The following is a 21,807-nucleotide window of genomic DNA, read 5'->3' as shown; positions in this document are numbered from 1 at the left end:
CCTTGGAAATGAGTAGGGTATATAAGACTAAAGGCAAAAGAAACTGTATGTAGCACTACACTTTGGTTGATAAAGTTGTTTCCCACAGGAATATGGGTTAATAATTCTGATGCTTCTATACTGGAATTGAACAATTAAGTAAATGGATGGAGGATGGTGGGAGCCAGGTTTGTCACTCACTGTAGGGAGTTTAAAGATAAGCAAGGGAGGAGGTTAGAATGATACATGTGGTCATGAATTAGAGTTGTAGACATCAGTATGAACTCATGCTTAGCTTAAGTTAGACAAAGATGGTTACATATACGACAATCCAAAACCTGTGGGATGCGGCAAAAGCAGTTCTAAGAGAGAAGTTTATTGCTATACAAGCCTACCTCAAGAAACAAGAAAAATCTCAAATAAACAGTCTAACCTTACACCTAAAGGAACTAGAGAAGAACAAACAAAACCCAAAGTTGGCAGAAGGAAAGAAACCATAAAGATCAGAGCAGAAATAAATGAAATAGAAACAAAGAAAACAACAGTAAAGATCAATAAAACTAAAAGCTGGTTCTTTGAGAAGATAATCAAACTTAATAAACCATTAGCCAGACTCATCAAGAAAAAGTGGGAGAGGACTCAAATCAATAACATTAGAAATGACAAAGGAGAAGTTACAACAGACACCGCAGAAATACAAAGCATCCTAAGAGACTACTACAAGCAACTCTATGCCAACAAAATAGACAACCTGGAAGAAATGGACAAATTCTTAGAAAGGTATAACCTTCCAAGACTGAACCAGGAAGAAATAGAAAATATGAACAGACCAATCACAAGTAATGAAAGTAAAACTGTGATTAAAAATCTTCCAACAAACAAAAGTCCAAGACCAGATGGCTTCACAGGTGAATTCTATCAAACATTTGGAGAAGAACTAACACCCATCCTTCTCAAACTCTTCAAAAAAATTGCAGAGGAAGGAACACTCCCAAACTCATTCTATGAGGCCACCATCACCGTGATACCAAAACCAGACAAAGACACTACAAAAAAAGAAAATTACAGACCAATATCACTGATGAAAATAGATGCAAAAATCCTCCACAAAATACTAGCAAACAGAATCCAACAACACATTAAAAGGATCTTACACCATGATCAAGTGGGATTTATCCCAGGGATGCAAGGATTCTTCAATATATGCAAATCAATCAATGTGATACACTATATTAACAAACTGAAGAATAAAAATCATATGATCATCTCAATAGATGCAGAAAAAGCTTTTGACAAAATTCAACACCCATTTATGATAAAAACTCTCCAGAAAGTGGGCATAGAGGGAACCTACCTCAACATAATAAAGGCCATATATGACAAACCCACAGCAAACATCATTCTCAATGGTGAAAAATTGAAAGCATTTCCTCTAAGATCAGGAACAAGACAAGGATGTCCACTCTAACCACTATTATTCAACATAGTTTTGGAAGTCCTAGCCATGGCAGTCAGAGAAGAAAAAGAAAGAAAAGGAATACAAACTGGAAAAGAAGAAGTAAAACTGTCACTGTTTGCAGGTGATATGATACTATACATAGAGAATCCTAAAAATGCCACCAGAAAACTACTAGAGCTAATCAATGAATTTGGTAAAGTTGCAGGATACAAAATTAATGCACAGAAATCTCTTGCATTCCTATACACTAATGATGAAAAATCTGAAAGAGAAATTATGGAAACACTCCCATTTACCACTGCAACAAAAAGAATAAAATACCTAGGAATAAACCTACCTAGGGAGAAAAAAGACCTGCATGCAGAAAACTATAAGACACTGATGAAAGAAATTGAAGATGATACCAACAGATGGAGAGATATACCATGTTCTTGGATTGGAAGAATCAATATTGTGAAAATGACTATACTACCCAAAGCAATCTACAGATTCAATGCAATCCCTATCAAATTACCAATGGCATTTTTTATGGAATTAGAACAAAATAATCTTGAAATTTGTATGGAGACACAGAAGGCCCCAAATAGCCAAAGCAGTCTTGAGGGAAAAAAACGGAGCTGGAGGAATCAGACTCCCAGGCTTCAGACTATACTACAAAGCTACAGTAATCAAGACAATATGGTACTGGCACAAAAACGGAAACATAGATCAATGGAACAAGATAGAAAGCCCAGAGATAAATCCATGCACCTATGGTCAACTAGTCTATGACAAAGGAGGCAAGGGTATACAATGGAGAAAAGACAGTCTCTTCAATAAGTGGTGCTGGGAAAACTGGACAGCTACATGTAAAAGAATGAAATTAGAACACTCCCTAACACCATACATAAAAATAAACTAAAAATGGATTTGAGACCTAAATGTAAGACCAGAAACTATAAAACTCTTAGAGGAAAACATAGGAAGAACACTCTTTGACATAAATCACAGCAAGATCTTTTTTGATCCACCTCCTACAGTTATGGAAATAAAAACAAAAATAAATGGGACCTAATGAAACTTAAAAGTTTTTGCACAGCAAAGGAAACCATAAACAAGACGAAAAGACAATCCTCAGAATGGGAGAAAATATTTGCAAATGAATCAACGGACAAAGGATTAATCTCCAAAATATATAAACAGCTCATGCAGCTCAATATTAAAGAAACAAACAACCCAATCCAAAAATGGGCAGAAAACCTAAATAGACATTTCTCCAAAGAGGACATACAGATGGCCAAGAAGCACATGAAAAGCTACTCAACACCACTAATTATTAGAGAAATGCAAATCAAAACTACAATGAGGTATCACCTTACACCAGTTAGAATGGGCATCATCAGAAAATCTACAAACAACAAATGCTGGAGAGGGTATGGAGAAAAGGGAACCCTCTTGCACTGTTGGTGGGAATGTAAATTGATACAGCCACTATGGAGAACAGTATGGAGGTTCCTTAAAAAACTAAAAATAGAATTACCATATGATCCAGCAATCCCACTACTGGGCATATACCCAGAGAAAACCATAATTCAAAAAGACACATGCCCCCCAATGTTCACTGCAGCACTATTTACAATAGCCAGGTCATGGAAGCAACCTAAATGCCCATCGACAGACGAATGGATAAAGAAGTTGTGGTACGTATATACAATGGAATATTACTCGGCCATAAAAAGGAACGAAATTGAGTCATTTGTTGAGACATGGATGGATCTAGAGACTGTCATACAGAGTGAAGTAAGTCAGAAAGAGAAAAACAAATATCATATATTATCGCATGTATGTGGATGAACCAGCTTGCAGGGCAGAAGTTAATACACAGATGTAGAGAACAAATGTATGGGCACCAAGGGGGGAAAGTTGTGAGGGGGTGGGGATGGTGGTGTGCTGAACTGGGCGATTGGGATTGACATGTATACACTGATGTGTATAAAACTGATGACTAATAAGAACCTGCTGTATAAAAAAATAAATAAAATTCAAAACTTAAAAAAAGATGGTTACATATAGAAATATTATGTATATTTATTATATTTATTATGTGTATTATAAATATGTGTATTTATAGGAAGGAGTTAGTATACAGACATATATTTGTGTGAGGTGAGAAGGCCTAGAAGCAACAAAGCCCCAGCAGCAACAAGCACATCCAATGCTCTGATCTTAGTTTCTAACTACATTCTCCAATAAAGGGAACTGAGGCTCCCTGTAGAAATGGCTGATTCTATGGACTGGGGCAGGAAATACGCAAGATAAACCTGGAGCATCTGTACTACCAGTAATTAAGTGTTAAAAAAAAATCCCACAGTGATGCGGTCTGTCAAAGGGACATAGGAGACAACTGAAGGAGCTCTCAATGACCAAAGCTCAAACAATTTTAGCAAAATAATAACAATAATAATAAAGTAGTATTGTAATATACTCAAAGTATAGCATAAACATCCATGGGTCATACTGATATAAGTAAATGACTGAATAAATAAATAAATGGGAAGAACAGACAAACATCCTGTCCAGATGAATTCAAATTAATCTTTGTAGATACTCTGCTCTGAAGGAGGTGGAGCATAGCTCCACATTCCTTAAGTGTGGGCTGCACATAGTGACTTCTTTCCAGAGTACAGAACGGAAAGGAGGCAAAAAGAGAAACTTGACAATGAAGAAAACCTGGCAGACACTACCTCAACCAGGTGATTAAAGTTAACATCAACAATGATAAGTCATATTGATAATTATGTACTCTCAATATGATATGATGAAAATGGCACCTTACCTCAGTGGTCTTCCTCCCAAAATCACATAACACAATCATATCAAAAACACATCAGTCAATCCCAATTAGGGACAGTCTACAAAATACCTGACCAGTACTCTCCCAAACTGTCAAGGTCAACAAGAACAAGGAAAGTCTCAGAAACTGTCACAGCCAAGAGAAGCCTAAGGAGACATAACAACTAAATGTAATGTGGTATCCTGGAGGGGATCCTGGAACAGAAAATGGGCATTACATTAAAACTCAGGAAATCTGAATGAAGTATGGACCTTAGTTAATAATAACGTATAAATATCAGTTCACTGATTTTAACAAATCTACCGTACTGCTCTAAGATGTATTGGTAGTTTCTTAGGGCTACTGTAGCAAATACAATTCGGTGGCTTAAAACAACAGAAATTTATTCTCTCAGAGTTCTGGAAACAAGAAGTCCATCAAGGTGTCAACAGGGCCATGCTCCCTCTGAATGCTATAGAGAATTCTCCTGTGCCTCTTCCTAGCTTCTAGTGGTTGCTGGCAACCCTTGGCATTCCTTGGCTTGCAGAGGCATCATTCCAATTTGCTTCCATCAGCTCAAGGCGTTCTTCCCTGTGTGTCTGTGTGCTCACAGAGCATTCTCTTCTTATAAGGACACCAGTTATATTGGATTTAGGGCTTACCCTTGGGTTTAGGGCTAACCCTAAATCCAAGGTGATCTCATTCCAAGATTCTTAATTACATCTGTAAAGACCCTATTTCCAAATAAGGTCACATTCACAGGTACCATGGGTTAGGACTTGGATATATCTTTTGGGGGCCACTATTAACCCACCATTATCATGTTAATAATAGGAGAAACAGAGTGTGGGAAATCTCCACACTGTCTTTGTAATTTTTCTGGAAGTCTAAGACTGTTCTAAAAAATAAAGTTTACTATCAATAAAATAATAATAATAAAACAAACAGTAAAAGAAAAATAATTTTAAAAAATAGCTGGAAGTGAAAAACTTAATCAGGCATTCATGACAAGATTTCTAGAAAATGTGGCAAGATTTTTTAAAATAATAGCTATCTGAATCCATGGTATTATTGGTAATTGTGTTTTCCTTAACTTTCATTGACTTTGAATAATATTTAATTGGACCAAGCACTTTCCCCAACAAGATTTGTCTTTCACCAGAAAAAAATGAGCACAGATGATTTTAAAGCATCAACTTATAAGCATTACTCTAACATTAACTATGAAACCTTAAGAGGGACCATCTCCTGGAGCATGGTTGCTATACAGACTTCTGACAGTAATATGCAAAGACCCAAACACAGTAAATAAAGATTCACAATTATAAGTTGATACTGAGTCTTCAGCACTTTTATTTCTAGTCAACTATTCTTTGATCACATTTCCTCTCTACCAACAGAGTATTTATTTAGAGAAAGGTAGATTTTGCAGTTGGCACGTTAATTTGTCCACCACAGAAATTCAAAATTGTTTCCATCTCACTCATCCTCTATTTGGTGGGCACACTGCATCACTTTATGATGTATAGACCTAGAGCCAGGAATTCCTTGACAACAGATGAATAAACTCTTCCAAAATCAGCTGACAATTCTTTTTCCAAAGATCACCTAGAAATTAAGATTTCAGATATTCAAATGATATGTCACATACAATATGGTAAATCTTCCCTTGTAGTAGGTAGACTTTCAGCAGCTTAAGCATCCAGAATACAATTATTCCCCTAGAAGAAGGCAGAATACAAGCCTCTAAGAGGGAAGAGAGGAAAATCTATCACTAAACAGCACGATTTTGCTCTCAAGGAAAAACACAGACGCACTTTCAGGAGAGAATGTGTCAAATTAAACTAGCAAAGAAACACTCATCATGGTAAACTGGTTTCCCCAGCAATGCTCAGAACTTTCTAAGAGGAAATGAGGAAAATGGTTAAAAACAGTCAGGTTGGTGGCTGCTAGAACTTGACAGGAGGGTAAAGATTGCACTAACTATAAAGCAAGCTAGGTTAATTTAGTAAAACAGCACCTGCACAGCCCCTAAGGTTACTACATATGTTACAATGTAGTACAATTGTCCAATACAATAACTCATGTTCACACTGAAGACTCAATGTCAGAATATTATATTCAGTAAGGGAGAGAGACATGCAAATTAGCTTCAGGGATAAGTTGAGCTTCATATAAATGAAATATAAGGACGAACAACAGTTTCTAAAATGTGGTCTGAGCTCTGGAGAGCCTCAAGACCTTTCAGGGGTCCTTTCAAGACCTTTCCACACTAAAAATACAAAGAGGTCATTTGCCTTTTTCACTGTGTTGAAATTTGCACTTTGTTTAAAAAAAAAAAAAAGAGAGTAAAATTGGTGGACCTTAGTGTGAATTAAGGCAGCAGGATCTTAAAAATACCCCCACAAAGCAGGAAAAAAATGTTCATTTTATTAAATCTCAACTTTTAAGTGAATATCTTTTTAATATTCAGTGTAACAAAATGATAAGTACACATGAAGTTTTTCTGTGGCCATAGTGCAGTAGGATGGTGGTTTTGAGGAAAAACATGTGTGCTATTGTTTGAGTTCTGAACTGAACTAGCTACCATTTTTACTTGAGAGGACAAATATCAAACTACCTTTATTCAGACTTCGGTTTGTGGTAAGCATTTTCTTGAAAACGAGAAAATCAGTCATTTCAAATAAAATAATTGAGAGTATTCGTGTCAAGAGAAAAAATTTAAGCTTTTAGCAAAAATTAGAATTTTGGAAAAATTGTGTCCCTCACCATGAGCTTGCCAGGTTCCCAGTGCTAAAAGACTTTTCTGATAATATTAAAATTGAGATGTTTTGACATTATATATTAGTGGAATGTGTCAACATTTGAAGATCTACATAACTTGATGAATAGTACTTTCTAAATGACCAATGCAAAATGTTACAAAATCATGCATGGGTAAAAAAGCCATTCAAAGTACAAAATGAGGCAATAGATTTTCATGTAATAAGGTATAAAAAAGTCATTGACATGGTTTCAGATTTCAATTGCAACAAACTTTTTTACCTGTACAAATTATCATTTAATACATTTTCTTTTCAGCTAAGTTTAATTTTTTCTTTTGGTACTGGTCCAACAACCACAATTCTTGTATTAAACTTTTAACTTTGAGATAATTATAGATTCACAGACAGTTTTAAGAAATAATACAGAGAGACCCTATCTATCCTTTACTCAGTTTACCTAAAAGGTAACATCTTGCAAAACTGTAGTACAGAATAACAAAATATTGACATTCATATAGTTAAGATGCAGAACATTTCCATCACTGTAAATGATCCCTCATATTGTCCTGTATAGACACACTCCACCCATTCCCACCCACCCTCATTCTGAAACCCTGAAAACCACTAATCTGTTCTCCATTTCTGTAATTTTGTCATTTCATGAATGTTATATAGTAAAATCAGCCAGTGTGTAGTGTTTTGGAATTGGTTTTTACCAGCATAATTCTCTGAAGACTTACCCTTATAGAGTTTATGTATTCATTCTGCAACATGCTTAATAGTAGTTGCATGTTTATTTTGGTTTTTTAACTGCCAAACAATTTTTCAGGGTTCTGAGAAAGGAGTTTTGTCAATTAAGCATTCACTTTCCTCAACATTATAGAGCTATTCAAAGTATTTATTTCATATTGAGTGAGTTGTGGTAGTTTGTGTTTTTTGAGGAACTGCTCTGTTTTGTCTAAGTTGTCAAATTTATGTGTGTAGAGTTGTTTATAGTATTCCCTTATTATTATTTTGATGTCTGGAGGGTCTGCAGTGATATCTCCTGTTTCACTTCTAATATTGGTAATTTGTGTATTTTTTGGTTTTTCCGTATCAGTCTTGCTAGAGGTCAATTTCTTCTAAGAACTACCTCTTTGTTTCATGGATTTTCTCTATTGTTTTTATGTTTTCAACCTTATTGATTTCTGCTCTTCATTATTCCTTCCCACTGCTTGCTTTGGGTTTATTTTGCTCTTCTTTTTCTAGGTTCTTGAGGTGGGAGCTTAAATTATTGATTTGAGACTTTCTCTTTTTTACTATAAGCATTTAGTGCTATAATTTTCCCTCTCGGCACTGCATTATCTGTGTTCCACAAATTTTGATGTGTTGTATTTTCATTTTAATTCAGTTCAATTGATTTTCAATGTATTTTTTAAATCCCTTGAGACTCCCTGGATTAACCCATGGATTACTTATACCTGTATTGCTTAGATTCCAACAGTTTGGAGATTTTTCTGTTACCTTTGTTATTGATCTCTAGTTTGATTTCATTATGGATTTGTTTTATCTTGGTATATGCCCTGCAGGAACGTGAAAAGAATATGTGTTCTGCTCTTGTTGGGTGTAATGTTCTGTACATTTCAATTAGATCCTGTTGGTTGGTGGAGTTATTGATTTTTCTCTATCCTTGCTGATTTTCTAAGTGTTCTACCAACTATTTAGAGAGGGGTGTTGAAGTCTCCAAGTATAATTGTGGAATGGCCTATTTGTCCTTTTAGTTCTACCAGTTTTTGCTTCACATATTTTGCAGCTGTTTTGTGCACACACTCTTTAAGACTACTATGTCTTCCTGGCGGATTGACCTTTTTATCATAATATAATGCCTCTCTCTGTCTCTGATAACTTTCTTTGCTGGGAAGTCTACTTTATCTGATATTAATATAGCCACTCCTGCCTTTCTTTGATTAGTGTTTGCACGACTTATCTTTTTTTACCCTTTTACTTTCAACTTCTCTAAGTCATTACATTTGAAGTCAGTTTCTTGTGGACAGTAAATAGTTGGTCATGTCTTTTAACCCACTCTGCAAGCTCTGTAACTTAACTGGTGTATTTAGACCATATATATATATATTTTTTATATCTTTATTGGAGTATAATTGCTTTACAATGTTGTGTCAGTTTCTGCTGTATAACAAAGTGAATCAGCTATACGTATACATATATCCCCATATCCCCTCCCTCTTGAGCCTCCCTCCCACCTTCCCTATCCCACCCCTCTAGGTGGTCACAAAGCACTGAGTTGATCTCCCTATGCTATGCTAAGCGCTGAGTTGATCTCCCTGTGCTATCTCCCCATGCTATGATCTCCCTAGCTATCTATTTTACGTTTGGTAGTGTATATATGTCAATGCTACTCTCTCACTTCGTCCCAGCTTCCCCTTCCCCCCAACACGGTGTCCTCAAGTCCATTCTATACGTCTGCATCTTTGTTCCTGTCCTACCCCTAGGTTCAGTACCATTTTTTTGTTTTTAGATTCCATACATATGTATTAGTGTACGGTATTTGTTTTTCTCTTTCTGACTTACTTCATTCTGTATGACAGACTCTAAGTCCATCCACCTCACTACAAATGGCTCAATTTCATTTCTTTTTATGGCCGAGTAATATTCCATTGTATATATGTGCCACATCTTCTTTTTCCATTGATCTGTTGATGGACACTTAGGTTGCTTCCATGTCCTGGCTATTGTAAATAGTACTGCAATGAACATTGTGGTACATGTCTCTTTTTGAATTATGGTTTCCTCAGGGTATATGCCCAGTAGTGGAATTGCTGGGTCATATGGTAGTTCTTTTTTTAGTTTTTTAAGGAACGTCCATACTGTTCTCCATAGTGGCTGATGTATTTAAGTTAGGGATTTTGTCTGCCATTTCATTTTTGTTTTCTCCTTGTTCTCTCTGGTTTCTTTTGTTCCTCTGTTTTCTTTTTCCTGCTTTCCTGTTACATGGACATATTTTAGAATTCCACTTTTATTTATCTATGGTATTTTTGCGTATATATTTCTTTGTATAGCTTTTTAGTTTTTCTCTAGGTATTACATTATATAAACATAATAAACATAACTTATCAAAGTCTACTGATGTCTCCAATTTACCAGTTCAAGTGGTGTCTAGAAACCTTACCTCCCTTTATGTCTCTTTACTCTTCTCCATTTATAATACAGTTGTCTTAAACATTTCCTCTATATACATTTAACAGTATAATTTTTTTTCAACTGACAGACATAATTTAGAAAACTCAAAAGGAGAAGGAAACTCTATTGCATTTACCTGTGTTTTTGTTTTACATGTTTTTGTTCCTTTTAGATATTCCGAGATTTTTTCTTTCATCATTTTTTTTTCCTGTTTAGAGAACATCTTCTAGCCTTTCTTGTAGTGTAAGTCTGCTGGGTGACAAATTCTCTTAGTTTCCTTTCATCTGAAAATGTCTTGATTCCCTTTCATCCCCGAAGGATATCTTCTCTGGATATAGGACTCAGGGCTTACAGTTCTTTCCTTTCAGCATCTGAAAAATGTTCCACCACTTACTTCTGGCCTCCATGGTTTCTGATGAGAAATCCACTGCCATTAAAATTGTTTTTCTCCTGTAGGTAACACATTACTTCTCTCTTGATGCTTTCAAGATTTTTTTCTTTGTTATTAGTTTTCATAAGTTTCACTAGTAAGTGACTTGGTACAGATTTCTTTGGATTTTTCTTACTTGGAGTTTGCTCAGCTTCCTGAATATGTAGGTTTAAGTCTTTTGCTAAATTGGGGAAGTTTCCAGTCATTATTTCTTCCTATACGTTTTCAGTCACCCCTCTTCCTCTTCTCCTTCCAGGACTGTGATAACACAAATGTTAGATCTTTTGTTTTACTCCCACAAGTCCCTGAGGGTCTGTTAATTTTTTTTTTCAGTCTGTTTCTCTTTGTTGCTCAAACTGGATAAATTCTATTGTTTTATCTTCAAGTTCACTTCCTGTTTCATCCATGCTACTTTTGAGCCCACCTGCTGAGCATTTTATTTTAGTTACTATATTTTTTCAATTCTAAAATGTCTTCAATTTCTTTACTATGTATCTTCAATGTCTATACTAAGACTTTCTATTTCTTTTCTGAATCTTTCCATTTTTTTAAAATTTGTTTCAGGTGTGTTCATAATTATCGCTGAAGCATTTTTAGGATGGTAGCTTTAAAATCACTGTCAGATAATTCTAACATCTCTGTTATCTAAGTGATAGCATCTATTGATTATCCTCTTACGTTCAGTTTGAGACTTTCCTGGTTCTTGGTATGATTAGTGATTTTCAGTTGAAATTTGGATATTTGGGGTATTTTGCTCTGAGGCTCTGGATCTTATTTAAACCTTCTGTTTTAACTGACACTCTGCTAGGCTTCCTCTGGTACCACCACAGTGGGGAGGGAGAGGAGTGGCTCATTACTACTAGGTGGGGATGCAAGTCCAGGACCCCCATGTGGTCTCAACTAACACAGTAAGAGGGAAAACCTCATTACCACTTTATTAAGCTGAAAGTTCCAGCCCCAAACAGCCTTCATTGATACCACCCTGGCAGGGGTATTATAGTGCCTTCTTATACTCTGGGCAAGAGCAAAAGTCTAGTGTTCCTTCTAGGCCTTTGCTGGCAGAGGTGAGGAAAGGACCAGGGCCACCATTTTTTCTGTGGTGTTTGGCTAGGGTAGAGTAGTTATTGTTGAAAAGTTTTGTCTTGCTAGGCTGTCCCTTTCCTGGTTCTTTGGCTAGAGGGAGTAGGCTTTTGTTTGGACTTTTTTTTTTTTCTTCTGTCTTTACCTAGTTTTCTTTCTAGGTTACCAATTTTTTCAACTCTAAGTCTAGAATATGTGAAGCAAAAAAGATAACCCAAGGAACTAACTCGCCACTGTGCCATTTGTTGGGTCCCAAAGTTCCTAGTTAGTGCCTTAGTCTCTCCACCTTTTAGATCTGTCCTGTTTGTAACACGCAGGTTTTTACCTGTACTTAGCAGGAGGAATAGGAAAAAGTACTTCTACTGCATCATCCCCAGAAGTGGAAGTCTCACAACTAAGTTTCAAGAAACTACCACTTGTAAAGTTTGGGTATATTATTAAAGGAGAATATCCATAATTATGTTAAAAGTCTATTAAAATAATCTCTTCCTTTCCAACTATATATCTTCATGAAGCCAGAATTTTCCTCATATATTTCAACCAAAACAACCTACCACAAAATTGAATGCAGAAGCAAACGTAAGAACCCAGCTATCGTCTATTAAGCCAGACATTAAAGAGATTTGCAAAAAAAAAATACAATCCTAGTTTTACACTACTTTTCTGTTTTAAAAAATATAACTATTTTTCATAAAAATACATTATGTTAACATATATGACTTTATTACTGTTATTTTTAATTTTAAAAAATAAACATTTAAGCATTTTCCCAGTTTTAATTTCCAACACTGTAAATGTCAATAGATATAACCCACATAAATAATTATTGAAGTCCTCAAAAATTTTTAAGAGTATAAAAAGGGTCCTGAAACCAAAAAGTCTGACAGCTTGTAAGATAGAAAACTAGTATTAAAGGAACTTCTTACTTCCTCTCCCGAGAGTTGTAGGTGTGGTTTGTGAGCACTCCGTCCAGTTCCTGGTGCCAATTCAGGTGGTATCCCTGGTCTTGTTGGAAGGACGGCAACATATTCTTGATTGTCACCCATAACAGGAATTCCTTGCAGTATTCTACAGGGTTTTTAATAACAACAAAAAATTGTCCTTTAAGTCATTGATAAGTCAAAGGGTGTTTTCTCTCATTTTATATCTCTACCGAAATAAATGTTTGATATCTGTACTAAATAGATATTGTGCAGAAGTCAGATAATCCAAAATGGGAAATAATTCAAGAATAATTGTTTGCTTCTGAATGCATTTTAGTAGCAATCTTTTGGTGGTTTTGTTTTATAATATTGGAATAATAAATTCACTCTATGAAAGCCTCATGATAAGAGAGGTAAAAAGTTCTCTGCCTTCTGATCCCTAACCTGCTCCTCACTCCAAGTCACAGGAAATGGTTTCATTTCTTAGACTGAGGCAAAGCATCAGCCTAAGCAGAACTGCCTTCTCACATTAAGGTTTTCCCTTCCTGATTCATATCTTGCCAAGATGAACAGAAAACTGTTACGGCATTAGGTCTTTATTTCTAGGCTACAAACTACATATACATAAGAATATACACAGGAGGTTTAAAACTTATCAACAGGGGGCTTCCCTGGTGGCGCAGTGGTTGAGAGTCCGCCTGCCAATGCAGGGGACACGGGTTCGTGTCCCGGTCCGGGAAGATCCCACATGCCGCGGGGCGGCTGGGCCCGTGAGCCATGGCCGCTGAGCCTGCGCGTCCAGAGCCTGTACTCCACAACTGGAGAGGCCACAACAGTGAGAGGCCCACGTACCACAAAAAACAAAACAAAAAAACTTATCAACAAAAACCTAAATTAAACCAAGAGATGAGGTAAATCAAAATCTGAAGGCAAAATGTGTCATTAATGGCTGACTTACAGACTCCTTGAAAATACATTAGCTTTTGTATTGCAGCACTTACTGTAAAAGAAATATAAAATGAGTATAAAGTAGACCTACACAGACTATAGCTATATTTCAATTTCGCTTGGAAGTAGAGCCACTGTTCCCTCTAACTTTTTGTTATACCATTATATGAATAGACAATCAGTTTATGAGCTACCAAATGTGAAGACAAAGCACACACATATCAAACTGACTACTTAACGATATGCTGAAATCCTCAGATTCCATCAAACCACCTCTTAAAAATCAGGCCCACCCAAAGCTAGGCTGGAGAAGACAGGGCTTTGCCAAAGTAAGTTCACAGGGAAGAGCTTCCTATCTCATCCAGTCAAATATTTGAATTCAAAGAGAAGATAAAGCTCAACTCCTAGCACAGTGGACATAACAGATTGCCATTCGACATCCAGTCCTCCCTCCAATACACTTTCCCCAACTGCTGAGGATGGGGAGGTGAAGACCCTCCTGCAGCCAGTGTCCTGGATGTGTTTTAGGATCTACTAACCACGTGCACTCACATATAATTTGGAACGAAGAAGGTTCTGATGTTCCTGCTGGCAAGCAGTCATGGTGACATTGAGTTCTTCTGTGACAGGGTTCCAGTTGCCTCTTTTGTGGGTAGGCTTTTTTGCCAGTGAGCATTCAAACAGACACAGCAAGGCTCCAGAGTCAAAAGCTGTGACACTAGAGGCCACACGATCCCTGAATTTCAGCTAAGGTGGTTTGTTGCCAATGTTGGCCTCCAGATTTCCCGCCTTCCTGACTGTGCCAGAAGGAGCAGCGGCTTTGGCAGCCAGTTAAACGTGCTGTATGAGTCATCTCTGGAAAACCCTCCCTGCCTAGAGCCCATTCTTCCAATCTTTCCATTGATTTTAAAAGCATCACATTCCCATTATTATAGATCCCTTTATGCTTAAAATAGCTCAAACTATTTCTGTTTTCTGCAACTGAATCCTGACTGATATATCAAGGAAAAACAAAAGAGCAGGGTATTCTATCGTCTAGAATAATGAGCGAGAGAATACATATATCAAGATCAAGGAGGAGAGGGGTGACTTAAGAAGCTATCTTGAGGCACTGCTATATTTTTATCTGTTCATAAGCCAAAAACAAAGTAGTCAGAGTCATTCACATATTATTGTCTTTTCACATCCCAAATGTGCATCAAAGAAATAGAAATTCTATTTGGTTGGAAGGAAAGTGAAAGAAGTCACTGGCCATTTTAGAGTGCATAGCTCTGGTAGACATAAACTGGGGTCCTTAGTGGAAAGGCTACCCAAGGTTAGCAACTGTTCCTGTCTGACAAAGATGAATCACTTGCTTTGAAATTTTTGTCCAGATTTTCCCTGCTTCCTTCTTTATTTACAGAGAAAAGAACCAATCCTTTTTAGAGATCTCCCCTTTGGAGACCACCACCACCTCAGTGGTTCAGAATGAAAATCTCTTCATCTCCAACCTCTCCCTCAACCCCAACAGTAATCACTTGTCCTGATCCTTCTCCCTCCAGTGTTTCTCCATCCTGTTGCATTTCCTCTCAGCTAAGTCCTATGATAACATCTTTGCTGTCCCTCACCTCCAGACTTTCCCACCTCCAATCCATGTTACAGATCCCTGACAGAGTTCTCATCAGCTACCCCCTTCCAAATACTTTAGTGACTACGCACACAGGGTAAAACCCAAGCTCCTAAGCCTGGCCATCAGGGTCCTCCACAGTCTGGGAACCATCTACCTTACCAATCCTACTTCCCTCCCCAACACCTGGCCCAACCTATATTCACTGCACAAAAGATGCTCTAGGTGCTGAGATTACTATAGGTGCAATAGGCGAGACAGGCAAACCGAACTACAATGCAGTGTGGCTATGAAAGTGTTGAAAATAAGACTTTTAGACCTCAACTGTTCCACGAAGCCTTTACAAATGTCCCTCTGCCCAGCCAAAATTCATCTTTGCCTCCCTAGTTTCTCTGGTGCATTTGATCTGCAAGTTCATTATAGAATATATTACATTTTATTCTGTATATTTTTCATAGTAGATTACAGGCTGGTTGGGGTGGGAGAGGCGTGATTCTTATTCATTTTCTGTCTCCCTTGAATGTGAATATAGTAGATACTGAATATGTATTGTTTAACACTGTGCCTGAAAAATCCCACAGCCAAAGTTAGCCCAGACCCTGTCCTGAGAAACTAGATTCATGGGTTAGTATGATGTACTGCACTGCTTCTCAAAGTGTGTTTCCTAACCAGCATCATTAGTATCACATAGGAACTTGCTAGAAATAAAAATTCTTGAGCCCCATCACACTTAACGAATCAGAAGCTCTGGAGAGGAACCCAGCCTTCTGTGTTTTAACCAGCCTTACCATTAATTCTGATGCACAATGAAGTTTGAGAACCACTGATGTACTGCAATCTTTTCTAAAACAGCCTGATCATAAGAATATCCTGGGACACTTATCAAATCTATATAGCTTCCCAGATATCTCCTCTGGAGATTTTAGTTCAGTTGGTTTGGGATAAAGCCTAAGACCTGATACACTTAAACAACCCAGACGGCCCTTATACTCAGGGGAAGCCTACAAAGCACTGCTATAGTGAGAAGAGCTAGCCTTTGGAATGAGGTTAAAAACCAGGATTTTAGCCTTAGTTTGGCCGCTTGATGTGCTGTGTTGGATAAGTCACTTTTCCTTCTCAAGTCTCAGCTTCCTCATCTATGAGTAGCAACAGCAATGGGATCTTTCAGGGTCTAACGCTTAGAAATAATATATGTGAAGAGTTTGCACAAATTACAAAAAACACCAGTAAGTGGTTGATATTACAATCATTTTTGTTATTATGACTGAAGAGACTGAATGAAGTTAACAAGCCCATCTCTCTCAGAGTGAGTTAAACCGCCTTCCCAGTCAACACTGGTCTCCCATGGGGCCAGATATATAAAATGTTCTTCTTATTATAGGTTGTGTCAAAGAAGTTTGGAGAACATTTGCTCCAGGCTGTGAGCACTCTTAAAAATCTCCGCCCACATCTTTTATGAGTTACACAAATGTGACTGTGGTTACACATCCTGTGAAGCATAGGGAATGGTTCTCCCTCCTGCAACCCTCTCCCCTCGTGTGACTCTAACAGAGAAGTTCCCCCATCACATCTTCCCTATCCCTTCCTTAGAAAATGTACTGTGCTCCTTGGGGTACTAAACCTGAGGGAGCCTTGGCAGGATAAAGCTCACAGTCACTTTTACGCAACTCAGAAAAGATGTGTTCAGGGATATTTTAAGAGTGTTCAGGGACTTCCCTTGTGGTCCAGTGGTTAAGAATCCGTCTTGCAATGCAGGGGACGCTGGTTTGATCCCTGGTCAGGAAACTAAGATCCCACATGCCGTGGGGCAACTAAGCCCCCGTGCACCACAACTAGAGAGCCCGCAGGCCGCAAACAATAAGCCCGCATGCTCTGGAGCCCTCACGCCACAACTAGAGAGAAGCCCGCACACCACAACAAAGAGCCGGCGCGCTGCAACGAAAGATCCCTCATGCTGCAGCTAAGACCCAATGCAGCCAATAAATAAATATAAAAAAAAAAATTTTAAGTGTTCATGTAAAAAGCTTTGCCAAAGTAATACTTACATGCAATATTCTATCCCAGACATCATTTCTTTAAGGGACTCATAGCAAGCCATTACACTGCACAATCCACTTATTGGGTCACAATTGACAATTTAGAAAACAGTAACTTAAAAGCATGTTGTTTGAAAAGCAAACTCCTAGGTCTAGAAAAGACTTTAGTAGGAGTTCATCTTCTTGAAGATGCTAATCTACAAATAATTTTTTTAGTAAAGTCTTTAAAATCTACAGAAGTAATGAATACTTTCAATACTTTAAAAAATTCAGGGAATACAGTCTTAATAAATAATAAATCTAAGAAGGATAAGAGTGCAATTATACAGAATTTTTTTTTTTTACAAAATACGAATAGAGAGGGGGTAATTTTATTTTTAATCATTGTAACTTCATTGCTACATGCAAACAGTGACATCTGGTGGAATGACATTGCTTTGCTAAAAAAAAGTATTCCAACTTTCAGATATTGGCAGTTATGAAATCAGACAAATTTCCAAATAATTCCTTTTTTTTTTTTTTTTGGTGTTTCCATATAAAACAAAAATACACTAGTCTAATATCTTATCAAATATTGATAGTACATACTAATATAAATTTGTCATCCCAATTTGTATTCTTAAAGTATGCTTAAGGCTTACTTAGGTATAGGGGCTGTTTGTTGAAAATGAATATAAAAATAATCTAATTGAGGTTACCGTTGATTCTAGTCCTAATTCTGCCAAAACTGATGTGAGGCGCAAAGTTTTGCCTCTGTTTCTTCATAATATGAGATGGTTAGGCTAGGGGAAGGCTAAGATCTCTTACAGCTCTGATATATGTGCTTCTGTCGCACATATCACCAGCTAGACCTCAAACAGGGATTAAGTCCTATACTTTTTGGTATCATTGTCAGGATCATACAGCAAGGAACAAGGCCAAGTAAGGGGTGGGAGTGTGCTGGGGCTAGGATTAGACCTGACCATTAAGGAATGGCAGACAATGCAGGAAATAGGGACAGTGGGAGAAAGTCAGTCCCAGATACCCACAGTGGAAGGAGATGTGAAGCAGAAGAGAGAACACACTATTCCAAAGACAGAGCTACAGAACATGGGTGGTGGTGCACTGCAAGCAGCATCAGAAAGGGCTAACACGGAATGGTGGCACATTCTAGTGGGGAGCAACCAGTGACAGAGAATACAAATAAAGGCAGTAGTCAGTGAGAGCTTTTAATACTTAAGTAATTGATGTCAGGACAGTCTCCCTCAGTTTGCAAGGCCCCAGCCCTGGCCCAGGATTCAGAAACAGGATTTCAGTTCCTAAGAGGGAACAAACAATACAAGATAAAACCCTCATCCTAATAAGCAGAAACCTTGCTTCCAAAATTGGGTCACAATAGACGAAATACAAAACATCAACGGTGAGTAAAATATGATTCTTCCTAGTTTATGTCAGCATTGGTTCTGAAAACAAGATGAGAATGAGTATTTGGAATGAAACATAAAGAGAAAAAAATAAGAGGCACTTTCACAAGTTCACAAAACAGTGGGATATAATGGAAATCACATTTACAAACAGAGAGACCTGGGTCTGAATTCCAGCTTTTACCAGCTATATAAATATGAACTAGTCAACCTCTGAACCACATTTTCTTCATTTGGGAAATAGAATGATTTTATCTATTAGATAGAGTTGTTGTTAATACTAGATTATGCAATAAATACACAACAATATATTTTCTATTAGATAATTTTCTGCTTTCCTATTCAAATATTGCTATTTGGGAGGGGAGCCAGATAAAATCTTTCTAATAGAAGCTCATTTTATATAGTTGATTTGTAAACTATAAATAGTAAAGATAATAAGTCAAAATAATTACCTGTATGTCTGGCCTTCAGTTTTAACATAAAAATCCTCAAAGGATTATAACCTGTCAAAACAACATCTTTAATGTCATTTTTGTAAAATGTATGTATATGTAATATATGTACATGCACGGGAAAAAAACCTAGAATAATCTTTAGCATAGTAATATAAACCTGCATCTCCTGGTTCTCCTACTTAAGATCTAAAAGTAATACTCTAATGCTTCCAAAATGAACAATCAAGAATTGCCAGGTAGGCAAGCCTCACCCCTCTTGGAAGATTTGCTTCTCTCCCTGCTCAGAGGCACACCAGAACAGTGCCTTGCCCCAGGGGTCATCTAAGAGGCCAAAGGCTTACCTGCAGTGAAGTGGCCTTCTGGAGGTGAACCTGGGACCCCAATCTGACATCTGCCAAGGGCATTTTCCTGGCTTGTTCAGCACTTCAGACAGGTCACTGCAAAAAGAATCCCTGAGAATTGCTGGACAACCTACTTGATCAAATAGCACTTCCAATACTTGCAGTTGCTCATGAGCCATGTGACTGACAGGGTCTTGGTGCTCCGGCCGGGTGTCAGGCCTGAGCCACTGAGGTGGGAGAGCCGACATTGAGGACATTGCTCCACCAGAGACCTCCTGGCTCCATGTAATGTCAAACAGTAAAAGCTCTCCCAGAGCTCTCCATCTCAATACTAAGACCCAGCTCCACTCAATGACCAGCAAGTGACAGTGCTGGACACCCCATGCCAAACAACTAGCAAGACAGGAACACAACCCCACCCACTAGCAGAGAGGCTGCCTAAAATCTTAACTTCACAGACACCCCAAAGCACACCACTGGATGCTGTCCTGCCCACCAGAAAGACTAGATCCAGCCTCATCCACCAGAACATAGGCACCAGGCCCCTCCACCAGGAGGCCTACTGAACCAACCTTGCCAACTGGGGGCAGACACCAAAAACAACGGGAAATACAAACCTGAAGCCTGCGAAAAGGAGACCCCAAACACAGTAAGTTAAGCAAAATAAGAAGACAGAGAAATACACAGCAGATGAAGGAGCAAGGTAAAAACCCACCAGACCAAACAAATGAAGAGGAAATAGGCAGTCTACCTGAAAAAGAATTCAGAGTAATGATAGTAAAGATGATCCAAAATCTTGGAAATAGAATGGAGAAGATACAAGAAATGTTTAACAAGGACCTAGAAGAAATAAAGAGCCAACAAACAATGATGAACACCACGATAAGTGAAATTTTAAATTCTCTAGAAGGAATCAATAGCAGAATAACTGAGGCAGAAGAACAGATAAGTGACCTGGAAGACAAAATAGTGTAAATAACTACCACAGAGCAGAATAAAGAAAAAAGAATGAAAAGAATTGAAGACAGTCTCAGAGACCTCTGGGACAACATTAAACGCACCAACATGTGAATTATAGGGGTCTCAGAAGAAGAAGAGAGAAAGAAAGGGACTGAGAAAATATTTGAAAAGATTATAGTTGAAAACTTCCCTAATATGGGGAAGGAAATAGTCAATCAAGTCCAGGAAGCGCAGAGAGTCCCATACAGGATAAATCCAAGGAGAAACACACCAAGACACAGATTAATCAAACTATCAAAAACTAAATACAAAGAAAAAATATTAAAAGCAGGAAGGGAAAAGGAACAAATAATATACAAGAGAAGCCACATTGGGTTAACAGCTGATCTTTCAGCACAAACTCTGCAAGCCAGAAGGGAGTGGCAGGACATATTTAAAGTTATGAAGGGGAAAAACCTACAACCAAGATTACTCTACCCAGCAAGGATCTGATTTAGATTCGACGGAGAAATTAAAATCTTTACAGACAAGCAAAAGCTAAGAGAGTTCAGCACCACCAAACCAGCTTTACAACAAATTCTAAAGGAACTTCTCTAGGCAGGAAAGCCAAGAGAAGGATAAGACCTAAAAAAACAAACCCAAAACAATTAAGAAAATGGTAATAAGAACATACATATCGATAGCTACCTTAAATGTAAATGGATTAAATGCTCCAACCAAAAGACACAGACTGGCTGAATGGATACAAAAACAAGACCTGTATATATGCTGTCTACAAGAGACCCATTTCAGATCTAGGGACACATACAGACTGAAAGTGAGGGGATGGAAAAAGATATTCCATGCAAATGGAAATCAAAAGAAAGCTGGAGTAGCAATTCTCATATCAGATGAAATAGACTTTTAAAAAAAGACTATTACAAGAGACAAAGAAGGACACTACATAATGATCAAGGGATCAATCCAAGAAGATAAAATGATTGTAAATATTTATGCACCCAACATAACAGCACCTCAATACATAAGGTAAATGCTAACAGCCATAAAAGGGGAAATCGACAGTAACACAATCATAGTAGGGGACTTTAACACCTCACTTTCACCAATGCACAGATCATCCAAAATGAAAATAAATAAGGGAACACAAGCTTTAAATGATACATTAAACAAGATGGACTTAATTGATATTTACAGAACTTTCCATCCAAACACAACAGAATACACTTTCTTCTCAAGTGCTCATGGAACATTCTCCAGGATAGATCACATCTTGGGTCACAAATAAAGCCTTGGTAAATTTAAGAAAATTGAAATCATATCAAGTATCTTTTCTGACCATAACGCTATGAGACTAGATATCAATTACAGGAAAAACATCTGTAAAAAATAAAAACACATGGAGGCTAAACAATACACAACTAAACAACCAA

General features: G+C 37.5%; 1 protein-coding gene across 1 annotated transcript in view; it reads right to left on the bottom strand.

The window, feature by feature from the left end:
* The window catches only part of TTC6 (tetratricopeptide repeat domain 6), a 196,240-nt gene that overhangs the window by 87,419 nt on the left and 87,014 nt on the right, over positions 1–21,807 (bottom strand). The window contains 1 exon segment of the mRNA XM_030763459.2: positions 12,629–12,770. Within this exon segment, the coding sequence (XP_030619319.2) occupies positions 12,629–12,770 (142 nt within the window).

Source organism: Delphinapterus leucas, chromosome 2 (assembly GCF_059928025.1).
Source record: "Delphinapterus leucas isolate spDelLeu-1000000601 "Yukka" chromosome 2, BTC_Dleu_Yukka2, whole genome shotgun sequence".
Taxonomy (NCBI): Eukaryota; Metazoa; Chordata; class Mammalia; order Artiodactyla; family Monodontidae; genus Delphinapterus; species Delphinapterus leucas.
The sequence above is the reverse complement of the archived record's forward strand: the minus strand, read 5'-3'. Positions and strand labels throughout refer to the sequence as shown.